This window comes from Lissotriton helveticus, chromosome 12 (genome assembly GCF_964261635.1).
Source record: "Lissotriton helveticus chromosome 12, aLisHel1.1, whole genome shotgun sequence".
Classification (NCBI taxonomy): Eukaryota; Metazoa; Chordata; class Amphibia; order Caudata; family Salamandridae; genus Lissotriton; species Lissotriton helveticus.
In genome coordinates, this window is record NC_136073.1 from 192,118,250 (window position 1) to 192,145,825 (window position 27,576).

The window sequence follows — 27,576 nt, forward strand, 5'->3', positions numbered from 1 at the left end:
ATTTTTCTAAATTGGTGAGGGATTTTCTTCTGTTTTATTTTGATTTTATTTCTGCTTGAGTGCTGCATAAATACGTCATACTTTGCCTGTACGTTAAGCCTGACTGTTTTTGTGCCAAGCCACCAGAGGGTAAAGCATGGGTTAATTTAGTGACCTTTGTGGTTTACCGGGATAGGGATGCCGGTTGTTGCTTTAAAAGGGTGTGCACCCCCTAAATCAAAATCCCAATTTCCTACAGCAACAAAATAATTAAAGTTCTTACTTCAAATACGATGTAAACTAGTAATATTTGCCGGCTATTATTTTGGAGTAGAATCAGGTTTTTGTATTTATTATATAAAAATACAAATGATTGCTTTGCAAAATATGGCCTGGCAAGTACTATAGTGTATTTACATATTAACGTATATCATGATTTATGTATTTGTATATAATGCAGAATGTGTTACGTATTGTAGGCAAAGTAGTCTTTCCAACAAGGCTATTGTGTGTGCACCAAATAGTCCCTGGCAGCTTCTTTTTTTGCTCCGAACAACAATGTGCCTTATGCATTACACCAATATAAGCGGATATTAGGAGGTGGAATAATACAGCCAATGTCCAGCAGCACGATGGAAACTGGGAAATCCTCCTTTGGATTGGTCCAAAATGTGATTTTCAAAGTCTCAAAGCAAGGACTGGAAAGGATTGACCAAAAAAATACATGGCAGAAGGGTATCAAAACCAAAGCCTCTGCTCTGTATATTCTACACAAGGGGCCTTGTAGGTAGAAAATGATGCAAACCAAACCTAAAAAGGAAATCAAGGTTAAACATTACTGCACAAAATTAAAAGTTACGAGCAAAAAACTTTCATTTGTGATATATTTGTATAACTGTTTTTCATAGATAAGGAATGGGTCTCACAACCACTTGTGATAAACTATACAGAATATGGTACTTTTAAACAGACAATCTATCACACTTTTAAACTGTTTTAGAAAGCAGCACTTGGTAAATGATTATTTGTAAAGATGATAGAAGCCGGGAATCCTAGAAACAGCAACTTTATGTTCAGGCAATCCTCTAAAAAGTAGGGAAATTCTCCCTGCCTTCAGTTTACAATAAAATATATTTAGATTCTACACTTTACTGATCTAAAAGTACAAACACAATGACAAATGAAACCAGTTTGAATACATGGAACATTTAACTTTCCTGGTATAATTTACCAGCAAAGGTTAATTTATTTATGAGCAAATTAGTCAATAAACCAATATGAATACGCATACAATGATAAACCCAAGATCATAAGGGAATGACCCCTTAAACCTGTCCATTGTACCAATGCCGAGTGCAGGGTGTTTCTGGCCGTGAAAGAGAGTACCACAATGTTCTGATGCCTTTTTCAGGAGTACATGAGCCTCTCAGGAGGCCAAGATGGCAATGCTAGATCACACATTTTAGGAAACTTTGGGCTTAGTTTTCAAGGATAGGAAAAAAGCAGTGTCACCATAGGCACTCACTTGCTTAATTAACCCCTCGATCTCAGATCTATAAAACTATTACAAAATCACAAAAACATTGACTAATTGTCAAAGGCATTAAAGTGTCAAATCAAACGGGTTAAAAAATTATCCCCAACCTCTATGAATTCACAAGAGAGTTTCATTCCACACCTTATGGGTCAATGGGTAAATGCAATTTAACAACTGAGGAAAAGGCCTCCATTTCACTTCCGAAAACTGAAGAAGTTCTATTGAAACCCGGTCACTGTTGGCATCGGGTATTGAATATCTGGCAGTTCATAGATAACAGAGGCAAACGTTCATCATTCAGACATTGTACTGCAGAGTGAAGTACGTCAAGGCCAAGCTGGATGTGCGGATAGTTGATACTCTAGGTTAACCGAACTTTTAGCTTAATTTCACACATGAGGGGTGTGGGTTGATGCTTCTCTACTGCTGAACTAGAATGGATCTTTGCTAAAGTACAGGTCTTCCCTTAACTGAAAAAATGCTTCCTCTTTGCCATGGAGCTAGAGCGAGCCCAGGCCACAGTTCATCAAAAACTTTCGAGTGCTTTGCTTTTTGTATAACACAGTCCAGAGTGTTCACCGGTGTTGGACTTTCCTTAGTTAAAAGTCTCAGCTTTCATTTTCCTTCAATTTACTTGAATAGTCTATTGTAACCCAGAGGCAAAAACACATGTGTTCTCTATTTAAAATACCACATTAAAAGAAACAAAAAAAAGAGCCATTCATCATTATTTCTGAAATTATTGGTTTTTCATGCAGCTGTTTCTTCATTCAAAGTCTGCTGTTTGTCTGAAATTGAGAGACCAGGTTGAGGACCTGTTCCGAAGCATCTATGTATTTGGTGCGCAGGTATCGCTCACTGTTGCTGCTTGTGTCATCAATGAAGTAGCGATAATTCACCATCATCCCGCAGGAAGCTGTCACGCCCCGCGGGCTTGTGTCTGCCATCCAATTTATCCGCCACAACACAGCTCCATTCTGAAGGTGAAAATTTGCTACCTGATTTAAGGCAAATCCGCGGAGCTTCTCTCCATATAAATACCAGGCGCACAGTCTCATCAGAGGCGCCTCAAGGGCTTTAATTAGTCTTTCTGACCTCATCCATTCATTACTCGCAATTAGACGCTTTAGTGTCTCAATGATGGGCTCCCCAGTTATCTCTGAGATTTCTTTGAATTCTGACTCCGTGAAGAACTCGCTTCTACCCACATCCTTCTTCAGGGATGCCAGGACACCCAGTAACCACTTGGTGAAGCCCGGGATAGGTGAAAGACTTGAGAATTCTTTAAGACCAGAAAACTCCGCCTAAAAAAATAAATAAAAAAAGTTGAATTGTTTTAGATCCCTTGACCAGAAACTTTCTTTAATAAGCAGTTATACATATGTCTGAAAAAAGCATTTAAACAAAAATTCACGTTTGTGTCACAATGACAGAGAAATTGGCATATTCCATGAACTTAAGACATGTAGGATCTCTACAATACATACTGAATTCCTTAATTGGTGTTGACAGGCCTAGCGTACTGTTAAATTAAATATTAACAGAGTTCATTTATCAGAACGGTGAAATTATCTAGAGTATTCATGATATAGTCATTTGTTACCAAATTTAAATCTGCTTACTGCAAAGGTGATGGGAGAGAAAGCAAAGGGTAGGCACAATTAAAGTAAGTGCTCACAGCCATGAACATGGTTCCATTTGAATAGATATTTCAAAAGAACAGTTTACGATTGATTACTGATGTTCTGGAAATATTTTACAACATTTCCAAGAATAATTCTGCCTTTCCCGTTTATCTGAACATTTCTTTTGAAGGGATTCCATCAATTCCCTCAAACGAGACCAGTCTCAAGCAGAGTACTTTATGCAAGCTACAGTGAAAAAGGCACTACCGAAAAAAAGGGGGACTTACCACTCAAAGTTTACTAGAAATAGGAAGCCTCACAATATTGTGTAGTACATTAGAAGAGTTGAATGACATACTGCTTGGCACCCACTTGTGTCTCAGTGTGAATGAAAACATTTCTAAAGGGCTATTATACACTAGTTAAGGAACCAACAAAGACCATGAAAAGACAAGAGTGTTAAAACTCATAAAAACCATGAATTCCGTTGAGCCATACTGGACCGACATCCTCAGCAGTGGGAGTAGGTTTTACACAACTGAACTTCACACTGTGAAAACTTTTCCCCTATTCTAACATTCTTTAAAATCAGGGAGGACTAAGAGGCCTACATTCCCACATCACAGTTAATACCAAGTAATTTTTTCTCAAATACACCGGTGCTCTTTGAAGCAGAATATTGTGTGTTAGGCCAAGTGTAGTACAATTAGTTTCTAAGGGTGTGCCATCCTGCATCTGGCTGCTTCAGGACACTCGGCATATGGGAGAGAGTCTAAGCAGAAATACAGAGACGCAGTCAGGCTTGGTAGATGGGGTGAATCAAGTGATGGTTCACAGGATTAAAGGACTAATCTGGATATTGATACATGAATACATAAAGACCACAAGTGCTGAAGCTATCAAAATCTGAATGATTTAATTAATAGCTTGGCCGAGTATACTGTCATCCACTGAGGAAACACTACCAACCAGTGTCTGCTAAGGTGTTTTCGGCAAAAGGACAAGCAAAACCGTGACTCTTAGAGGTGTACAAAGACTTTATTCAAAGAAGATCTGATTATTTTTTCTCGCAACAACTTGAAAAGACGAGAAAGCCAGTCAGTCAAATCACTTTATTCCATCTAGTTAAAATATAGATCATAAAAGTACATTACAACATGAATTACATTTCCACATTTATTAAATATAAAACTACAATGAAGCACAGCTATTAACATGGAAGCTAAAACCTCATACGAGGGCCCGCCAAGCACTGAAATGGTGTTGTAAGTTAATACAGCATGTTGCGGTCATTCTATAATAATTAAATTCATGTTAGTTCATTATATACATAATTTCAATAAAATGGCCTTAAAAAAGTTAAACATATAATCTGTTAAAATGGTTAAGATAAACATTTGGCCCAGAATTAATAGAGAAAAAATGAAATGTAAATCTAAAAATTGCTATCTGAAATGACTAGGCGTACAGTGGTTGATGGTAGAAAAAGGTAGTTTAATCAGTCAACAACCCCAGGAGCATTCAAGGACCAACTTCACTGGGAACTCTGCATCTCTGGTCTGCTCCCTGGATTCCACACTCTGGAATCCAGTGAGCATAGAGGCCATGAGACTGTGACATCATTGCTAGGATATAACATATCTCCCTTTCTATAAAACAACAAATTGATTAACAAAAATAACTACAAAAATAATATTAAAAGTGAACAGATATAAATTGATACCAAGTGGATTTCATTAATATTCTCATTAGAAATACCCAATCAAGGACAGATGTAATCTTTCATCCAAACTGGTTTACATTTAGGCCTAGTAGTTAAAGACATTGAATTGGGTACATCATCTCTTCTCCCAACAGATGTTTTTGGAGATTTTTCTACCAGATCCTTCATTTGTTTGCATTCTAGATCATTACATCTTGTGATACTTCTCACGTTCCATTGTTTCCCATCATCTAATTTCACAATATTGCCAGTCATATGAATAATTTGTTTAGGCTTTGACCATTTAGAGGAACCAGGTTTTCGATTACCCATTAGTTGTGAACGAACCCAGTCACCAACCTTAAATGTTTTGACATTATAACTGATCTTAGAATTGTGATTTTGAACATATTTGTCCTGATATTGTTGAACTTTAAGCGTTAGGTTCTTATCATCAGTCACTTTAGAAACATTTCTAGACATCCACACAGGTTTGACTTTAGATCCAGCCACTCGTCCTTTTAATAAAGAGAATGGAGATATTCCCGTAGCTGTATGAGGAGTATTCCTATAACACCACAACATCTCCTTAACAGCATCTTTACAGTCATCATTATTGTTGTTGGCAAGTTGGATGCATTCTTTCAACACTCGGTTGAATCTTTCTATCAAACCATTTTCTCTTGGATTGTATACAGAGGTGGTAATGTGTTTTACTCCTACTCTTTTAAGATATATAGAAAATTCTTCAGCTATAAATTGCGGGCCATTATCTGATAAGATGGAGCTAGGATACCCTTCCCTACGAAAAATACCATCACAAAATTCAACAATATTGGAGGCTTTAATGTCTCTAACAAAAGCTACTTCAGGCCATTTAGAGTGAAAATCCATCAAGACTATAGCAAATTTATTTTCAATACCTTTGACATGAAATGGACCACAAATGTCAATTGCTACTCTATCCCAAGGCTTTTCAGGAAAGGGAGTTGCCGAAATGGTAGTTTCTTGGGATTTATGAGACTTGTCACTAGACATACATGCTAAGCAATTTCTAACGCACCTGTCTATATCCTTGTCCATTCCAGCCCACCAAAAATCATTCCTGGCCCTTTTCTTCATGCTAGTCATTCCGCTGTGTCCTTCATGTAATAAGTTCAATAATTTGTTACGTAAAACTTCTGGTACAACTAATCTATCACCCCTCCTAAGAATGCCATCATAAAAAGACAATTCCGGCCAAACCATTTTGTAATCAGCTAGAATAGACTTGTCCAAGGATGACAGATCTACACCAACATGTAAGTTGTTAATGATTTGTTGGAGCAAAGTGTCATCTGTCACAGCTTGAATCCATTCCTGTTCACTGATTGCACAATTACAAGATTCCTCGATACTGGCAACTAACCACTCATCTTTATCCTCAATAGTATCATTCTTGTCACATGGCAAAGGAAGACGTGATAAACAGTCTGCATTTATATTTTTATGACCCGGAACATAATTTATTTGGAAATTATATCCCTGTAATCTATATAGCCATTTTGCTATTCTAGGAGTGGCTCTTGAAGCACCTTTTGTTGTGAAAATGTCAATAAGGGGTCGATGATCTGTTCTTAGTTCAAAAGAAGTTCCCCAAATAAAAGTTTTGAAATGATCTACACCCCACCAACACGCTAATGCCTCCTTTTCAATTACCGAATATGAAGGTTCAGCACCCTTAAGTGTGCGAGACGCAAATGCAATAATTCGTTCAGTTTCATTGTGTTTTTGCATTAGAACAGCACCTAATCCATAAGCACTGGAATCTACAACAATTATAGAGGTATGATTAGGATCATATGGTTTAAGCGCTACGGCTTTTGTGATATCTTTTTTGATGTTTTCAAAAGCCTGTTGACACAATGTTGACCATGCAAAAGAAACGCCTTTTTTCATTAGCAATCTTAAATTATACACTTTGTCAGCAAAGTTTGGGACAAATTTAGAGTAGTATTCTGCAAGTCCCAAAAATGATCGTAACTGATCTTTATTTATGGGATGGGGTGCATTTTCAATGGCTTCTAATAGTTTCATTTTAGGTTTAACCCCTTCACTAGAAATGGTATGACCAAGATAATCAATTTCTTTCACTCCAAATTTGCATTTTTCACCACATACAGTTAGACCAGCATCTTGTAATTTCTGCAGTATATTGTGTACTGTTCGGTCGTGAGAAGATAAGTCTTTCCCCCAAATAAGAACATCGTCTTGAAAAATTCTCACATTCAATTCACCCTTTAAAACATTGCACATGACTCTCTGGAAAACTGAGGATGCCGATGCCAAACCGAATGGCATTCTGAGATATTGAAAAGCACCCTCTGGTGTAATGAATGATGTTAGATGCCTAGAGTCAGAATGTAATTTGATTTGGTGGTATGCATTTGACAAATCTATTGACGAAAAATACTTAGCATCTTTGATGCTCGAAATCATTTCATTAATGTGCGGGAGAGGATACCTATCAATCCAAATGTTTTTATTCAAATCCCTCAGGTCCACACACATCCTAATTTTTCCATTGGGTTTGCGAGCTAAAACGATGGGACTAAGCCAATTAGAAGCTTCAATGGGTTCTATTACTTTGGCATCACACAATCTATTTAATTCATCCTTTAAAGGATTCCGTAGGGCAAATGGTACGTTCCTCACCTTATGGACAGATGGAACATTGTCTGCTTTTAGAATGATTTTGTGTTCAAACTTAGTTAAACATCCTAACTCATTGCTAAATAATTTAGGAAAAACAGATTCCCATTTTGAAGCAGATTCTCCATTCATTAGCAATACATGTTCGAGATAATCATTAGCTAAAACCACTTGGTCAGGATGATTAGGATTTAGTACTAACCCCATCTTCTTAAGATCTTTCCAACTTAATAAAGCACGTCCTTGTTCGACAACATAAACCTTAGTCAAACAGGATCTACCTTTAAAAGTTATTTTGGCATTAAAATAACCTATAACAGGTAACTTAATGCCACAATACCCTTTAGGTCGTGCATCAGAGGTTATTAAGTTGTATTTGTTCCCATTTTCCCACATATTTCTATCAATGATAGTGTACGGCGAACATGAATCCGCCCAAAGCATCATGTACACATCATTTATTAGTACTTCACATTTAGGCGGACAATAATCCTCAGAGATATCATTAACAAAATCATCCTGTAACATCATCACTTCAATATCATTATCATTGTCATTAAATTCTTCTTCATCACTGTTAGCATGAGATTCTACAAGATTTACGGAACGTTTCCAATTACTGTAATCACCGGTTCTACACCACTTGGCAAAATGACCAATTTTTTTGCATTTAATACACGTAACTTTGCTGGCAGGACATTTGTTAAAATCCGCAGTATGTTTTTGACTACCACACCTATAACATACTCTTTTGTTAAAACTAGATTTATTTCTAGAATAGTTTTGTTTCACATCCTTGTTTTCACTTTTGTAATCAGATTTTTTATAACCTGCAGATACAGCATTAACACTACTATTTTCTTCTTTAGAACCTAATTCTTTTACATAATGGGAGGTATTCTCCATTTTTCTAGCTGTATCAAGAGTTCTTTGTAGAGATGGATTTTTGAGTTCAAGTAAACGCTCTTGAATTTTGATGTTTTTAATTCTATTTATAAATTGATCTCTTATTATTTCTTCGTGTAAATCTTTGAATTTACATGTGATGGCTAAGGTTCTTAAACATGCTACATATTGTTGCACATTTTCACCCGCTAATTGTGCTCTAGAGAAAAATTTGTGTCTTTCTACCACTATACTAGTTTTTTTTCCATAGTTTTCTTCTAATGCTTTTAAAGCATCAGAATATACATCCATGGATGTGTCATTGGAACTGGTTTCACTAGTTTCACTTGTCTCATCATTATCAGTAACCGTTGAAACCACACGATTAGTTACAGGTAACGTTTTTAGAACTTTTCTGCCTTCGACACCTAAATTGTGTTTAAGTAATGCTAATTTTCTAGATGGTAAAAATACATCCCCGCCTATGGCTTCTAGGTAGGTTTCAAAAGACTCCGACCAGTCTTCCCAATTCATAGAGGGCGGACCTGGAGACTGCAAGAACTTGGGAGGAGCAACTACAGAAGATGAAACATCCATTTTGATTAATTAAAATTGTAAATATCAGAATAACACTTTGTAATTGGATTGAAAATAATAAATTAAAATAATTAATGTAGTCACCGTTGTCCAAATGGTATTTAAATCAATAAATTAAAATAAAAGAAGTAGTCACCGTTGTCAAAGTTGTAGAATAGTTGTGATGTTGTTATTAGCAGTTTATTTCATTAAATATCACGTGTTGCTTTAAGTTCACTTCCTGTTTAAAATGTGTTAAATCATTACCAGGTGAGGATTTCAGTAAAATTGTAGACTTGTGCGCGTTAATTCCTTGATGTCTGCAAGTTGTAGGCTCGCCGAGTTAATAAATCGTTGGATCGGTGAAGTAACGTGGTTTGTTTACTTCCGACGATCGAGTAATAGCATTGGTTGCTATGGTTATTCAAGATGGCCGCTCTGGTGCGTGATGATGCAGGAGACGTTAATACGTAGACGCGCTGTGGCGCGCTGATGCAATTGTTGATGTGGCAACAAGGAAGAGACAGTGCACGCGAGGTAGCAATCAACACGGCGGCATTATTTAAAATGAATAACGAAGTAAGTTATATGAAGTCTTTTGACATGGCGGCTTCATTTGAAATACATGACGTTGAACGCTGAGAAATGTTGCAATCCTCGTTGAAAAAGAGGAAAAGGTGATTTTTCGGCGAAAAATCGTCTACAAGTAGATAGTAAACTACAGATTGCGCGCTATGTTGATATGCTATGGCAGTTTTTAGGTTGGATTTAAATGATGATTGTTTTTAGTAGATCAAATTACGCGCAAAGAGTATATTCTTTTTTTTTTTTTTAAAGAGAAAAATTATTAGTTATCAGGTACCTTGAAATTTTCAAGAACTGTTCAGCCTTCCTGGGGTTGTACGTATTCTTCAGATTGTTGAATTTTGTTCAGTCCTAGTCATGTATTCTTCAAAGTTTTCTTCAATTGGATCCCATCCTCGTGGCCACTGAAATGACTAGGCGTACAGTGGTTGATGGTAGAAAAAGGTAGTTTAATCAGTCAACAACCCCAGGAGCATTCAAGGACCAACTTCACTGGGAACTCTGCATCTCTGGTCTGCTCCCTGGATTCCACACTCTGGAATCCAGTGAGCATAGAGGCCATGAGACTGTGACATCATTGCTAGGATATAACACTATCAACATAAAATGGGTAGGAGAATTGGATACACGTTTCTATCTAATAGATCTCCAAGTCATTATTGACAGACAGAAGTAGGACGCTACACTGTAACACACAAAATGATAGACAGCATTTGAAGGAAATAAAGAGTAGGGGGACATTGCACAAATTTGTATTTCCCCATTAGAGGGAGGATAAATCTTTTGTGGTGCACCGTATAAAAAGATTTAAAATGGAGCAAACCTGACAGGTATATTTGCATCACAAGTAGGCCTTGTCACTGAAAGTTCGACCAGAAACCATCTTCACACCCTCCTTCTCTTTGAGGCAGGTTTCTAATGATAGCAGCAAACTGACGATCTCATTTGAGGAGGGTAGAGTGGGGTATCTTTTCAGGACACTGCGGTTGGCTTCAGTCAGACCCCATTAGGATACAACAACGTACTTCACAGACCGCCCTTTACCCTCATTGCTTTATATGCAGGACTTAATTGAGTTCACAACACAGAAGTAATGCATAGGCAGAAGCCTGACCTTGAACATTACGCTTAAGGCAAGAAAGACAGTGGCCACCTGTTTCGGACTGCTGAGGACAATTCGAAAAATCTTCCCTCAGCTACCCGAAACAGCCGAGAAAACCATAGTCCAGTCCCTTATTCTATCTAGGCTGGACTATGGAAATGCGCTTTATCTTGGAGCCCCTGTCTCGGTTACCCGACAACTCCAGGTTGCCCAGAACTCTGCAGCAAGGCTACTTATGGGTATTAGCCATCGCACATCAGCTAGACCCGCGCTACGCGCCTTGCATTGGCTTCCCATAAAGGAGCGGGTTCACTTCAAAACCCTTTGCACGGTCCATAAAACACTTTTCGGGAAAGGCCCCCCCATTTTAGACGACATGATCAGGCCATATAAACCATCTAGGAACCTTCGCTTGAATCAACAAAACCTTCTGGTAACTCCCAGGATCTACAGGGCCCGCACAGGGGGTCGTTTTTTTTCGCATAATGCGGCTAGGTTATGGAATGCTCTTCCTCCATCTCTCCGACAAGAACCTAACCTACTCGTTTTTCGAAAAAAACTAAAAACTGTCCTGTTCCCCAAAATCTAGATAAACATAGGCCCTCTGTATCCTTCGTAATCTATCTCCCTCTGGTCAGTCCTAAGCGCTGGGATGCTTCCGAGTAGCCATGCGCTATAGAAGAGCCTTTTAATAATAATAATAATAATAATAAGTACACCACTGTCTAAATGTAAGGAGTCACGGTACCCAGGAAACTACCCATGGAGGCATACAGGAATGTTCCCAAGCAGTAGAACAGAAAGGTATCCTGTGGAATTTCCTGATATCAGCACATAGGGATGCTACAGCAACAACATTCTATGTTACTTTTTTTAACCATAGGAAGAACCGAGATAATAAATATAAAATGGGGGTGAGAGGCACTGCCGGACTGGGAACTGAAACCGGCCCTGGCAAACAGCTCGGCTGGCCCCGGCGGGGATGGGGGTGTGGGGGTTGAGCGGGGGTGGTGGAGGTTTGCAAGTTGGAAGCACCACTCCCTGCCAGTTTTGTTACAGGGGTCCGATATTGCAGCTATGCTGCAAATCCGGCAACCGGGAAAAAAACTCCCCCCCTAGGGGTGCAAAACCTGCCCACACCCTGGCGACCCACTGGGCAAATGCTCGGTGCCCCCTATGGCCAGTCCGCTTAGGTTGGGACATCCACAGGGCTGCATTGCAGAGAGGTGGTCCGAGACCACGCTCTTTTTTACACCACTCTGCTACTGCCCTGCCATAGCACCATTTCTAAAAAACTGAAAACCTTAGGAAGGGGTTCTAATAAGCACATATATGTTTTTTATCACTAGGATAAGGATTGGAAAAAGATTCACTCAGCCCTGATGAGAGTGTGGGCACAGAACACCCACACTTGAAACGCGTCGGCATAAAAGGACTAAAATCCTACAAGTTTGACATAGGCATAAAAGGACTAAAATCCTACAAGTTTGACATAAAGGATTAAATCCTAAAATTATTGAAAAAGTCTGTTGTTGACAAAGGGGATTGAACCTTATTGATTTAAAATATTTGTTGGCACTTTAGCATTTTTGATATGATTGCATGTATGCATTGATGTCTATTGAATAATAATTTGGACATCGTATTTTATTGCACTATTCTTCTTTTTTCCACCTGTTTGTTTTAAACTCACGTCATATCATGAAATGAAATGTATTGACTGTTCGTTTTTCTATGTTTGCACATATGTTGTTGTAAAAGTTACTCATTAAAACGTGTGGCTATGTTTGTGGAGAACTCCTTGTTCTCTTTCTAAAAATACCATTTTTTTAAAAAAACTAATAAAAGGCATAAGTAATTGCCGAGATGAACATGATAAAGTTGGTTCATTTCTTGCTCTAAATCATTTGAGATTAAACAATAGGAAGTGTGGGTACTTGTTTTTCTACATATATTGGGCCCAACCCCACTTCAGTCCACAGGGCCATACCCCCCAGTTTCCAAAAAAAAAAAAACTGCCATAGCAAACAGCAGTGTCCCGGGGGTGGGCACCCCAGGACACTGCAGGAGCGGGCCCTGGGGGTGGCAGTCCCCAGGTCCATCAAGGGCTCCAGTGCAAAGCCCCAGCGAGGTGGTGGTCACCGGCGCCCATAATGGACCACCCGCATTCCCATATTTAGTGCCCTGGGGAGGTGGTGGTCCCCTGGTGTGTGGGGGGATTAGGACCCCCCCCATGCATTTTGTTTACAGCCCGAGGGAGGTGGTGGTCCCCGGGGCTGTGGGGGCCCCCACGAGCCCCCGCTAATTAATTGGCAGTGCCCCCAGGACCTTGCCCACCCGCAGGCTTTTTGAAAACGAAGCGTGGGAGCTCGCGCTTTGTTTTTAAAAAAATAATTTCTGCAGGATTTGCAACCCCATCGCGATTTCTGCCAAAATTAATTTAGAAAAATGCTTATTTTGGCCCTGGGTTTCCTTGTGGGACCCCCTGAGCAGGCCTAGGGGCCTAGGGGGTTAGGGGGTTTCTATCCTGCCCCCTTTTATTGTTTTGTAATCTCTTTTTTTCTGCTTTCTTGTGACTTGGTTCTAATGAGTCACAAGATGGCTGCCAACACTTCCTGGTTTGGAGTGATGGCAGCCAATCAGAGTGAAGCTCGTGCCCAGGAGGGTTCGCGAACCCACCTCTGCCCCAGATATCGAAACTTTCTTTTTCTAATTTCTCAGGAACTACTGAACGGATTTACACCATTTAAAAAAAAAAAAGGTCTCTTTTTTCTGAACCAATGGCTAACTTTTTGCCACATTTGGTGTAATTCCGTTTAGCAATTTAGGCTGTAGCTTTGTCTAAAGTTTCCTATGAAAATTAACACGGGGAAACGTGTTTTGGGACCCCCCTTTTTTCTCGGCCCCCGCTTGATGAATCACCTCAAAACTTTCAAGACAAGAGCTGACCGGAGTGCCCTACTAGTTTTGAAAATTTTGCGAAGATTCGTCATATGACGGCAAAGTTATTGGGTAAACAAAAAACGCTTTTCCTTTGTAAACTAGTTCCTAACTGTAACTACCTACTGGCGAGCTAGGAGCATTTGGCAAGGCTGTCATGGCCCCAATCCTTTTTATACTCACTATCAATGATCTGGACATTATTTTGACTGGATGAGAAAGGATATGCCATGCATGGGTGCTAGACTCATTCTGACATTCCATTCAGCAGGTGAGACCCTCATTATGGCGCATCCGGCTAATGATCTAAAGGAGCATTTGCAATGCAACAGGTCTCACATTTGAGGGTTTTTAAGCTATTGGCATTGCAAATGACAATGCCTTTTATTTATGTGTTTTGTGAATCAACACATAAATATATGGTATTGTCATTTATAATGACAACAGCTCTAAGTCTCACAAATGCGAGACCACTTTATTGGTGCCCGCGCCCCTTTCTTTAGACGCTGTTCGCCGTATTCAGGTTACAACGAGCCGCGTCGAAATTTGTTTATGAAGTTCACAAATAAATGTTTTGTTTTTGTAAAAGCGCCCCATGCCGAAGTTTCAGTTTAATGCCGACAACCGTTTTGTTTAGACGTGGCTCGCTGTAACCTGAATACGGTGAGCAGTGTCTAAAGGAAGGGAGGTGCCACTATGAAAGTGAAAGCATGGTATGAGGCGCTTTCACTGAACAAAAAAAATACGTTTTCGTAGCCTGGCCGCTAAAGTTAAAGCAGAACGCGCTGACAAATACAATAAATAATGAAGTGTGGCCATAATAGTTACAGCTTACTGTGCTGCCAAAGTAAATAAATAAAGAGGTGTGGCCGCTAGGGTTAAAGCGGACCGCCACTACTAATTAAAATATAAAAGCGGGCAGCGGGCTGTGTTCTAGGTAAGCAGGTCCTGGGTGGAATAGGAGAAAATCATTAAAGAAAATAGTGCTCACAGACTAGATAAAGCAGACTGTGTAACAACACATGTAAAATGTCCAGTCCTCATGGAAGGTTACACATGCAGATAAGGTGGTAGCAATGAGGGACTACTTTCTGTTGAATCTCATTTTCCGTGAAGACCTTTGACAACATGGAACCTTACAGCTTTCTGGTGGTTCATGATTAGGCAGTGTTATTCACTGGCAGTCTGCAGATTGTGTATAATACACTTTCAATTTGCCATGTGACCTCACCTCCCTTCAGACTACTATTCATTTTATGCTCTTCTGTGAATTTTATAAATGTCAAACAGAGATTTGTGGTTTTGCCATTTTAGATGTTGTAAATGTTCTCAGTGCAGACCGACCATCCTCTTTTAACAACTTCTGAATTGAAGGGTATGTTGCTCTGTCTGTCATTTTTATGTGCTGCTATTTGGCTGTGAGGTAAGATCATGATGTAATCAATTGTATTAACATCACTCTTGTGATCGCCGGAAGGACACAGAGAGTCCGCCTCCCCCCGTTCAGATCGGAAGCCACCGAAGTCATCTGCGGCGTCCCTCAAGGCTCCTCGCTCAGCCCAACACTCTTCAACGTCTACATGAGCCCCCTCGCAGCCATCGCACGCCAACACAACCTGAACATCATCTCCTACGCCGACGACACCCAGCTGATCCTCTCCCTCACTAACGACCCCGCCACCGCCAGAGCCAACCTGCACGAAGGGATGACAGACGTAGCCAAATGGATGTCGGAAAGCCGCCTGAAACTGAACTCGGACAAGACGGAAGTCCTCATCCTGGGATCCTCACCCTCCGCCTGGGACGACTCCTGGTGGCCCCCCGCCCTGGGCAGCGCACCCAAACCCACAGACCACGCACGCTTCATCCTGGACTCCTCCCTCTCCATGACCAGACAAGTCAACGCCGTCTCCTCGTCATGCTTCAACATCCTGCGCATGCTACGAAAGATCTTCCGATGGATCCCCACCGAAACCAGGAAGACGGTCACCCAGGCCCTCGTCACCAGCCGTCTGGACTACGGCAACTCCCTCTACGCTGGAACCACCGCTAAACTCCAGAAAAGACTCCAGCGGATCCAGAACACCTCAGCACGACTCATCCTGGACATCCCCCGCCGCAGCCACATCTCCGGACACCTGAGAGACCTGCACTGGCTCCCGGTCAACAAGAGAATCACCTTCCGGCTCCTCACCCACGCACACAAAGCCCTACACAACCAAGGACCAGGATACCTCAACATCCGCCTCAACTTCTACGCTCCCAAACGCCAGCTTCGATCGACCAGCCACGCCCTCGCCACCGTCCCCCGCATCCGAAGAGCCACCACAGGAGGAAGGTCCTTCTCCTACCTGGCTGCCAAGACTTGGAACTCCCTTCCGTCCCACCTCCGCCTGACCCAGGACCACCTCGCCTTCAGGAAGCAGCTCAAGACCTGGCTGTTCGAGCAGTAGCGGACCCCCGCCCCCCCCCCCCCCAGCGCCTTGAGACCCTCCGGGTGAGTAGTGCGCTATATAAATGCTATGATTGATTGATTGATTGAATTGTTGAAAATGTTATATGTGTGACTTTTATGGTTTATTTTTAACCAAACAAAGAATACTGATTGATTGATTGAAATAACGAGGTTTGTAGAGGGCATTCCAGGAGGACATGTATACAGGTATATCACTTACATGTGCACACAACAAAGGTGAGGTATGAGGTACATTTATGAGGTGAAAAGTAGCTGATGGTCAAGATTAGGAGAAGAAGAAAAGAAGAGAATGTCTTAAATGTGTGGGTGATAGCAAATGATGCCACTCAGAGAGAAGAACGTTTGGAAACGAGTCAAAAGATTAGAAACCAGGAAAAAGTAAAACAATGTGTCGAGAAATGGTGGCCTATGGCCAAGGATCAGAGAATAAAAGGTTTTTGGGTGGTAAAGAAAAAGAGAGGATGAAAAATTGGTTTGTATCGAGAGGGCGGATAGGGTTGCTCCTCCAAATTGAGATGAAACTTAATAAAGGAAAGCACACAGGGATGGCATTCCAAAGGAGAGAGTCAGAGAAGCTTACTTGTGGCCAAGAGTGGATCTAGAGGTAGAGATGATAGTAATAAAGTGGCTGGAATGTGTACAGTGATAAAAAAGTCTTTGTGTGAGAAAACCAACTAGCATGCAAGGATTACCCAAGGCAACCTGAATAAGAGTTGGCTTGAACAACATAGATTTATTTCAAGGAAACAGGCACAATTCCAACTTTATTTTAGGCTTACAGGATCATTTTTGCAATACCACATCTACTGTAATTAGGTTTTTGGAAAAGACTATCTAGCGAACAATAGTACTGTCCGCAAAGTGGTTTCTCTCTCTCACCCCATGACCAATGCATAGTGGAGAGACCGAATAGGACTTTGAAAGAATGAATAAAGATTGCCAGGAATGAAGGCAGTGATGGAAGGTGGCATCTAAAGGAGAGACCGGGACAGAGTAAGGTCTAGCATCTCATGGGAAAAAAGGCCTGCTACTTTTTGAAGTATTAAAGGGGTAGGAAAGCAAACACAATGTTATGCTCAGGGTGGATGAATAGGGCTGGGAGAACACGTGACAATACAAAGTGGTGGGATTGAGAGTGGAAAGGCTGCAAGAGAGAACCCACAATAGAATAAATATTGAAATGTGTGGGAAAGATGAAAACATAAGTAAAAGTGGATTGGGTTCACTTAATGTTGCCGGGATCCCTGGCCAATGGCAAGAGTGATATGTCTGAAATGGATCACGCCAGAGATAAATAGTTTTAAGTGGTCAGAACCATGGATGGAAGGCTATGGAACACGGAAAGGGTGGTCCTTCCACACATTCAAGGAGATGAGAATGAAGGGAGGGGGAGGCAAAGTATTTGTAGAGAAAAGATTGAAGTGATGAGAAGAAGCTCAAGTAGGAGTGGGGGACTGAAATAACTGTATGAATATGAGAAGTGGTCCTTTTTTGAGTTTTTCTGTATTGAGGAAATTGTGTGCATCTCCCTTACACCCGCAAGTATTCCCTGGAATTTCCTCAACGGATGTAGCAAGTAGTCTTAAAAAATATATTTCCATGAATAAGAAAATGTTCTAAAGCAGTGCTTGTGCTATGTGGAAGGGAGATTCTTCTTGGTAAATAAGCCTTATCTAGATCTTCTTGATGGGGCCTTCATGCGCGATTACACAACATTTATGTGTGACTGACAATCGCAATTAAGTTTATTTTGCTGCACCTTGTACAGTATCCCTAACTTAAATGCTTGCTTGCTATATCCAGACATTAATGTACATAGTTGATAAGTGGCACTTTCAATCACCAACACAGCATCAGCAATCAATTGCTCCAAATTCTATATTCTGCAAGTATACTTTTTAGAATGCTGTTGATATTAATTACTAGTGATATCTTGGGAACGGAGTTGCATAATGCCATCCGGAAGTTGAATTGTGTCTCTGTAACTATGCAGAGTTTGTGACATATAGAGTACAGTACTCTCTCTCTACTAATACACAAGATTAGGTTACACAACTGAAACAGATTTGGGGAGGATCTCTGCATCAACAAGGCTTCTCTCTCTGAACCTGCATTCCACTACATCTCTACAATAATATCAACATAAGCTCTTGCAAAATCACTCTTTCTCCAAGCGTGTAATCATTATGACTAGTACAGCGAAATGGCCCTCTCTTCTTTCCTTCCTGGATGTCTGTGGTGCTCAGTAGGATACCTGGTTTGTATGTATGTGTTATAAAAACATTGAAATAAAAAATAAAATATTGTTCTAACATATATATTTGCTGTATATGCTCTCACTAAACCTTTTCTCTTAAAGTTAAGTTTGGCAAAAATGACTACCACAAAATGATTTGCTACAGCGCTGGACCATTTTAAGACCTAGATGTTACGCCATGAGAAGCTTAGAACCAGAGTTTCCGCTTTATGCACTCTCCTGCCTGTAGCCTCTAATGCAAGGCCACTTTGTTATTGAGGCACGCTAGTTGACCTTGTACACAGTCGCTCATGAGACTCACGGTTAATCATGGGACCCAGGTCAAAAATTAAGACAGGATACAGAAGGTTTGATGGTAGTGGTGGAGTTCAGTGGGAAGGCAGTTTAAGATAGAGTAGCAAGCTGTTATCTGTGATTCTACTTTGGGATTTGGCAGTATGGCGAAGCAGACCGAAGCAGAAGATTCAACCCTAGCACTTGTGTCCCTTCAGCGACACCACCAAAAATGGTTGGTGACACTAGTTGATAAATCATCAAAAAGAAGTGCATAAATGATTGCCACAGGCTAGCAGAGCAATCCATGTTAAACCGAACTCAGCTAACCTCAGAAAAATAGTATTTGCTAAAGGTACTCACTGATAGCTCTGCCACTAACCGACCACACACACCTCCCTAAGTCTGGACACACTATGATTACTCCTGGCCACAACATATGGGGGTTAGTTAAGCACTGTTCATTAAAGGTCCAGTGGGCAGCAAAGACAAGCTGACATGAGCAATTTATCAATCAGCAGTAAATAATACAAAGGAAAAAGCTTTGGCTAAGTGACAGTTGGCAACTTAAGTACAAACTCTGTCCCCTCTGCTCAGATACCCTCTGCGAAAAGTGGGTATAGGTGTGAAATTCCACTCCACTCGCGGGATTTGCAGAGTTTTTCCCACCACACTTGTGTAGTGCGCAGAGTTTCGAAAAACTTTGCGTCAGAGTTTTTTCCTTGCTTAATGTTGACGAGCAAAGACAATCTTACTCCAGGCCATCTCCCGGCGACATTTCTCAATGTGGGTGGTCCGTACCACTCGTGTTAAGAAACCTTCTGTTGCATTGAGAAAGGTGCCACTCGAGTAGAACAGGGCAGAAAAAAGCAGCGTCCTCTTGCGCTGCACGTAATCCATTTGCTCTGATTTTACTGCACAGGACAAACACCCATCGCTAAAAATCAGCGCGAACGGTGTGATATAACACACTCCGCAAATTGCAGAACTGTGCATAGCACAGTGGAGCTTTATGGTCACTTCGCAGAGTTCCGCATAGCGGAACTCAACCCAGGCCTAGTCAAAAGTGATTGTTCTGTGACCCAGCAGCCATCAGGCAGGTTAGATTGGCAACATGTAGCACCTTGAATAACTACCAGATTCAGGATGACTAAGTAAGTAAAAAAAGACCTTTCTTTAAAAGGGCAGGACCAATTACTCTAAGTAGGTGTTTTGGGAACATTACAGACAAAAAATATATAAAGTGAAGTGCCAAACAACAAAACAAAGCAGAGATGGGAGTTACAGTTCAATATTTTTAATGTAAATACACGTTGTACGCAGTAGGGGGTACTATAATTTTTTTAACATTTAAACAATAACTGATAAAACAAAGCCGATTTCTAAGATAATTGATAATGCAAGAGTAAAAACCACTGAAGAGAGGACAGCAGTTTAGTAAGAAATAAGAATATCCAGGGTTAAACAGTGGATTCTGTTTTTCTTTTAAACACTACAAAAAATAAACGCACGTTATAATAACAGGAAAAGAAGTCTGCCAGCAAAGGGAGTTAGAAAACATGTGCAAAAGGCGAAAACTTACAAACCTTTATCGGTGACGCATTCATGATTGAGGTCTTCGCTTACTGAAATGTAAATTGCATGTTTTAATGTACTAAATAAACATTTGAAATCACTCTGCATGGCTGCTGAAACAGCCTCAGGGAATGTTTCATTTCCAGGAAGCATCATGCTAAGCAGGGCTTGATTTAGGTAAACATGTTTCTAGAAAGATTGTTCAACTCTTCATGGCCGGAGGTAGGTTCTTTAAAGTAGGAGTATTTATTTCACTGCCTATATTAAAAGTTGGATTTGCATTTTTTTCTTGCCCACAAAAAAGCAACTTTCATTGCTAATGAGAGAAACTGTTGGGGGATAAAACATTTAAGATACATTTGATTTTTTATGGTTACATCTTTTTTGTTGCGTCGAAGAAAGGAAGATACTTGGGCATTGCTCCACCAGCGTGTAACATACGTTTAACAGTAACACCTGTTGTGTCCTGCTGGACACATTCTAGTTGATCACAGGATGTGATCTCACACTTTACACCCACCCACCACTGTGTCACGAGTCACGTGACACAGTCAATAAAAGGAGCCGAGCGCACGTGCTCGTGGCTCACTAACCCACTATACCTCACTGTGTCTGCGTCCTGTCATTTACGACCATGTGGGCCTAGGGCCCCCAACACAACAATGGCAACGAGGGGTGGTGGCTGAGCCCAGCCTGCCAAAGCCATTTTCGTCGTGGGTGAAGGGGGAGTGAGCAGAAGGGCAACATCGTGCCCCCTCCCCCAGGATCAGCGCCAGCATGCCGAGGGACCCGAAGGGCGTGTGCTGAGCCCCGGGCCTGAAAAACAAGGAGAGAGTGTCCGGGAGCCCACCCCGCACCTCTCTAGCCCAGCCGGGCGCTGCAGTGCCGCAGGAGTGCCCACAGAGACACAGCGGACCGACCGGAGCCCACCCGCGTCGGCCGCAACTGAACCACACCACGTGGAGACTGACGCGGTGCCTACCCGCAAGGCAGGAAGGCCCGGAGGTGAGCCCAAGCGCTGATAAGGCCCTCGGGGGTCGCGCGAGCCTGAAGCGACCCCCCCAGTGACACTGTGAGGAGAAGCGGAGCCCACCCGCATCATCATGTGCCTCTTAGCCCCCACTGACTGAGCAAGGCCAGAGGAGACCCACCCGCGGCCTGCCTGCAGCGACCCCGACCCCCGCCGCGCAGCGTATGACTGAAGCTGCCGCTGCGGCGGGGGTGAAAGTGCCTGCAGTGTAAGGAGAGCTGCCGAGTACTAGCCACACCAAGGGGGGCCCACCCGCGACTGCCGGGAGAGACGCTGCCCAGCCGGGTAAAGAGAAGCAGTGAGCGACCGGCAGCGTGTGGAGTGCTGCCGGGCGCTGTGAAATACTGCAGAGCACACCTGCACAGCAGGAGAGGCCGATGGCTGCGAGTCCCCACCTCGCAGAAAGAGGAGCAGTGTGCAGAGTGAAACCGCGGCGGCGCTAATCCCCCCGCCCCGGGCAGCGCGTGAGTAATGAAGCTGCTGCCAGGGGGAGGAGAGAGGGAAAGTGCAGAGGAGACAGAGCGCGACCGGCAGCATGGGAAGAGATGCCAGGCGCTAGTGCAAAAATGCGGAACTTACCCGCATAGTAAAGTGAAGCCCTGCAGCCATCTCCGGACACATCGCCCAGCACACCCCCCCTGCCTGCGCGAGGAATGCAGAAGGCTGCCGCGGGCAGGGAGGGCGAAGAGAAGTGAAAGCAGAATGGCCGCCGGCAATATAAGTATGCCCCCACCTCCTGGATCCCCGGCAAAAGAAGAGCGAAGCCTTCAAGCGGCTAGTGCCACCAACACTGGAAGATGACTGCAAATGCAGCGCTGCAAGCTGCATACTGCCCCCAACTAGAAAAAAAAACGCGGTGCCTACCCGCAAGGCAGGAAGGCCCGGAGGTGAGCCCAAGCGCTGATAAGGCCCTCGGGGGTCGCGCGAGCCTGAAGCGACCCCACTGTGATGAGAAGCGGAGCCCACCCGCATCATCATGTGCCTCTTAGCCCCCACTGACTGAGCAAGGCCAGCAGAGCCCACCCGCGGCCTGCCTGCAGCGACCCCGACCCCCGCCGCGCAGCGTATGACTGAAGCTGCCGTGGCGGCGGGGGTGAAAGTGCCTGCAGTGTAAGGAGAGCTGCCAAGTACTGGCCACACCAAGCGGAGCCCACCCACGACTGCCGGGAGAGACGCTGCCCAGCCGGGTAAAGAGAAGCAGTGAGCGACCGGCAGCGTGTGGAGTGCTGCCGGGTGCTGTGAAATACTGCGGAGCCCACCCGCACAGCAGGAGAGGCCGACGGCTGCGAGTCCCCATCTCGCAGAAAGAGGAGCAGTGTGCAGAGTGAAACCGCGGCGGCGCTAATCCTCCCGCCCCGGGCAGCGCGTGAGTAATGAAGCTGCTGCCAGGGGGAGGAGAGAGGGAAAGTGCAGAGGAGACAGAGCGCGACCGGCAGCGTGGGAAGAGATGCCAGACGCTAGTGCAAAAATGCGGAACTCACCCGCATAGTAAAGTGAAGCCCTGCAGCCATCTCCGGACACATCGCCCAGCACACCCCCCCCACCCCCCCCCCTGCCTGCGCGAGGAATGCAGAAGGCTGCCGCGGGAAGGGAGGGTGAAGAGAAGTGAAAGCAGAATGGCCGCCGGCAACAGAAGTATGCCCCCACCTCCTGGATCCCCAGCAAAAGAAGAGCGAGGCCTTCAAGCGGCTAGCGCCGCCAACACTGGAAGATGACTGCAAATGCAGCGCTGCAAGCTGCATACTGCCCCCAACTAGAAAAAAAAAAAAAGAATAAAGATGTGACTTACCTGGGTCAGCAGTGGCTCCAGCCCCCTCCTGCACACTCCATAGCAACAGCAGGTCCTGCAAACCCGGGATTCCAAGCAAAAAGAAAAAACAAACAAACAGGAGAGAAAGTCAAGGTAGATGTAAGCTACTGCTGAAGGGAACCCACAGCCTACACTGCCATCTAGTGGATACTGGGGAGCATTGCACCAAAAGTAGCCAACGAAGCAAACAAAAACAAGACAAGCCAAGGGAAAGCCTACAGAGGGAAAGCAAACCTGCAGCGACGCGGACGAAGACGGAGACCCATCATCACTGCTGAAGTGACGCCTGGTGGCCACAGGTGCTCACCACAACCGCAGAAGAAGACAGCATTACCCTTGACCGTAAGGGAGAGTCAAAAGTCTACCGCAAGCAGCAAGATTCAAAGGCAACCGATGGAAGAGCGCAAGTATACCCTGGACGCGGACGGTACAGGACAGCGCCTGACAGTAAGGAAGCCACACCTCAAGTACTAGAAGAAGTACGCAGCAAGTACCCAAAGTACTGGAAGATACAGAAACGCAAGGAACAAAGCGACACTGAAGATGTACCACGATGGTACGAAGTGAAGCACAAACTTGCAACTGCCATGCACAATGACGTGCAATGAAAGAGTGACGCAAGATCACCACACCAAGAAGCTAAAGAGCCTCACCGGCAGCGCGCACGAGAAGTGCACCCACCGGAGAAGGTCCATGGAGCGGTGAAGTAACCCTCCGGAAACAGCATAGCACACGAAGAGCGCAGACTAAACTGCGCCAAACCAAAAGCACTGCAGCAGAAGCAAATGTCGATCCCAACGATCGCGGATAGCGAGAAGACTCACGAAGATGAAAGTTTCCACCCCATCTGGTAGCAAGGAAGATCGCCTAAGAAGAAAAGGATGATCCGACCAGCCAGATGCGCACCCACAGAAAAAGCCGACCAGTCAAATGGTCGCCCGAAAAGGAAAAGAGAAAGCCGACTTGCCAATAGGTCGTCGGAATGCTGACCCATCATAAAGGCGCAGCAAAGGTATTCTGCTCAGAAGAAAGAAGACGTCCGTGACCTGAGAGATCAGGATAATGTTCGGAGGAAGACCCGGAGAGACGGACGCAACACCTACAAGAATTGGAAGCAATAGGAGGCAAGAGAAAAGATCGTAACGACCGGTCCAGTCACAGAAGAATGGAGAGAAGACAGTGTCCTAAAGCCAGGACAAGACCAGAGGGAAACAGGCGGAGTGCACGCTGCTTGAAGAAGCCTGGTCAGAAGACAAAGACAGAAAGGTGACAGAACCGTGTCGTGAAAAGGAAAATGAAGAAAGAAGTCATGTGGCACGACGCCAAGAACAACATCTGGAAAAGGTGAGGAGAGGTGTGATAAGTCTACACACTTACAAGGAGAAGAGGTGACACACACCACAACATCGTGTACAGTGACCCACACGTCCAGGAGAACACTGATGGCACCAGGAACAGAACAGGCACCTATTCACAAGACCCCGACGACCAGTCGACTGCAGGAGAGCACAGGCCGGACAATTGGCAACACCCACCTTTGGGATTGAGCGGAAATCTGGAAGCGGAGGGAGCTCAGATGTCCTGAACAAGGAGAACTGACCAATCCACACCAGCCCGTGGAGATCCAAGGGGCAAAGGCCTCAGGGACACCGGTGGCAGAGGGTCCCGACAAGAGAGATGGATCCATTGCAGTCTAACCTGCACGTCCCAGGAAGAAGAGGAACTTGTGCGTGAAGGCAGGAGTCAACAACAACCCTTCAGGTGGAACTACGGACTCTGTGAGGTAGTACTCTCATCGTCTCCTCCATTCACACGCAGACTGTGGAGTTGGAGCAACGCTGTGGAGAACACCCGGCCCAGTGGAAACCTGATAAAAAGGGCCTCCGGGACATCTAGTGGCAGGAGAACACCCGAGAGAGGGGCGTCCTAGTGAGAAGAATGTCGTTCAAACACTCCATCCTTTGCAACGTAAAGCCGAGCTGCCTACAGTGAAGAAACCGACGGACCAGTAGAAGACAACATCCTTCAAGTCTAACATCTGGTCATCCTGTTTGGCGTCACCCTCAAAAGGAAGATCTCAGTGGACTGACCAACACACTTCCAGGGCGAAAGTCCAGAAGAGCACGCCCACCGAGAACCAGGACGTCGAGCCCAGGAGAAGTTAACGTTTCAGCAGCAATTTACACCGTCGTCATCAACCAAGCAGCTGAAGAGACTCAATGTAAATCTGTAATTAGTGTATATTTATGTACTTCCTCCCACAGGTTCGGACTTTTGTCTTTCCTTAATTTTATCAAATTTTGGGAGGAATGTTGTGTCCTGCTGGCCACATTCTAGTTGATCACAGGATGTGATCTCACACTTTACAATGTGTCACGAGTCATGTGACACCGTCAATAAAAGGAGCCGAGCGCACGTGCTCGTGGCTCACTAACCCACTATACCTCACTGTGTCTGCGTCCAGTCATTTACGACCATGTGGGCCTAGGGCCCCACACAACAACACCCCTCTCACAACCGGCCAGGACTGGGATATCTAATAAGAGCACCGCACTGATTTAGGTCTCGAGACGGCCCTTCAACTCCTTACAACCTTCAAATTACGGACCCCGGGCAGTGACAGCACATACACTTTCTGGTTTTGTTAATTTGATAACGTTGTTTTATCAGAACTATGCAGCGCTTCTATACTAATACTGTAGAGGTGTTCCAAACATCAGAAGTATTCTAGTTAAGGCCACATTTTCAAACCTGCAGCCAAGTCATATCCAGTAGCGGCTCCTCGAGGGAGTGCTGCGGGGTGGTGAGGCGGGCCGGGGAGGGGCAGGGCAGGGGGGTGGGGTAGTAAACTCCGGCATATGGCCAAATGGAGGTAAGTAAATAAATAAAATGAATTACATTGCACGAGCTGCAATGCCAAATAGCCATGCAGCGTGCACAATGTATTTCGTTTTATTTATTTATTGATTTACTTACCTCTGTTCGGCCGAATGCCAGAGTCTACTACCCCCAACCCTGCCCCTCCCCCTCCCCACCACCCGCAGCACTCCCTCGAGGAGCCGCTACTGGTCATATCTCAGTTTCTCCATTGCCATGAGTTTACGTCACTTGTGAAGCCATCGTGTGACACCATCTGTATCTTTTGACTTGCAGCTTTTAGCATTTTGGATGCACTCAGCATGAGCAATGGCAAAAGCCCAGGTGTCACTATGTCCAGCTATTGAAAACGCAAAACACTTTGTTATGACCCAAAACATCCTTCCAAAGCTTCTAAATTTGGAGGTGTAATCGCTTAGATACTCTACCAGTCAGCGGCGCGCCCAGATAGTGAAGGTCGAGGACGGTGGTAACTTCAAAGTGCGTGAGGCAATGTGCCCGGCATTTAAAACAAGCATTAGAAATGCAATCGGGCTCGGATTTATTTGAGTTTGAGCTAATGGCATTGTAAATGCCAATGTATTGTTGCTATGTGTTATGGAGTGTGTTCATGTGGTGTGTACTGCCAGTGATCTCCTTGTGAGTGTGAGAATATTGCACCGTTACTGCCTGTGTTGTCCTTCTTGTGAGTGTGAGAAGCTTGCACCTCTGCTTCCTGTGGTCTCCTTGTGAGTGTAAGAAGCTTGCACTGCTGCTGCCTGTGATGTCGTTCTTGTGAGTGTGAGAAGCTTGCACCGCTGCTGCTTGTGATGTCCTTCTTGTGAGTGGGAGAAGCTTGCACCTCAGCTGCCTGTGGTCTCCTTGTGAGTGTGAGAAGCTTGCACCGCTGCTGTTTGTGATGTCCTTCTTGTGAGTGTGAGAAGCTTGCACCGCTGCTGTTTGTGATGTCCTTCTTGTGAGTGGGAGAAGCTTGCAACTCAGCTGCCTGTGGTCTCCTTCTGAGTGTAAGAAGCTTGCACAGCTGCTGCCTGTGATGTCCTACTCACTACTCTACTCTACTCACTACTCACTACTCTGCACTCACTACTCACTACTCTACTCACTACTCTACTCACTACTCTCCACTCACTACTCTGCACTCACTACTCTACTCACTACTCACTTCTCTACTCACTACTCTGCACTCACTACTTTACTCTCTACTCACTACTCACTACTCTACTCACTACTCACTACTCTACTCTCTACTCACTACTCACTACTCACTACTCTACTCACTACTCTACTCACTACTCACTGCTCTACTCACTACTCTGCACTCACTACTCACTACTCTGCACTCACTACTCACTACTCTGCACTCTACTCACTACTCTACTCACTACTCACTACTCTACTCACTACTCTGCACTCACTACTCACTACTCTACTCACTACTCTACTCACTACTCTACTCACTACTCACTACTCTACTCACTACTCACTACTCTACTCACTACTCACTACTCTACTCACTACTCTACTCACTACTCACTACTCTACTCACTACTCACTACTCTACTCACTACTCACTACTCTACTCACTACTCACTACTCAACTCACTACTCACTACTCTACTCACTACTCACTACTCACTACTCTACTCACTTCTCCTC

The 27,576-nt window shown here is 43.9% G+C and overlaps 1 protein-coding gene across 1 annotated transcript in view; it reads right to left on the reverse strand.

Moving 5' to 3' along the window:
* Positions 1 to 1,175: 1,175 nt before the first annotated feature.
* The window catches only part of MLYCD (malonyl-CoA decarboxylase), a 478,937-nt gene continuing 452,536 nt past the window's right edge, over positions 1,176 to 27,576 (reverse strand). The window contains exon 5 of the mRNA XM_078668472.1: positions 1,176 to 2,820. Within this exon, the coding sequence (XP_078524598.1) occupies positions 2,287 to 2,820 (534 nt within the window). The 3' untranslated portion in view covers positions 1,176 to 2,286. The remainder of the gene's footprint in view (positions 2,821 to 27,576) is intronic.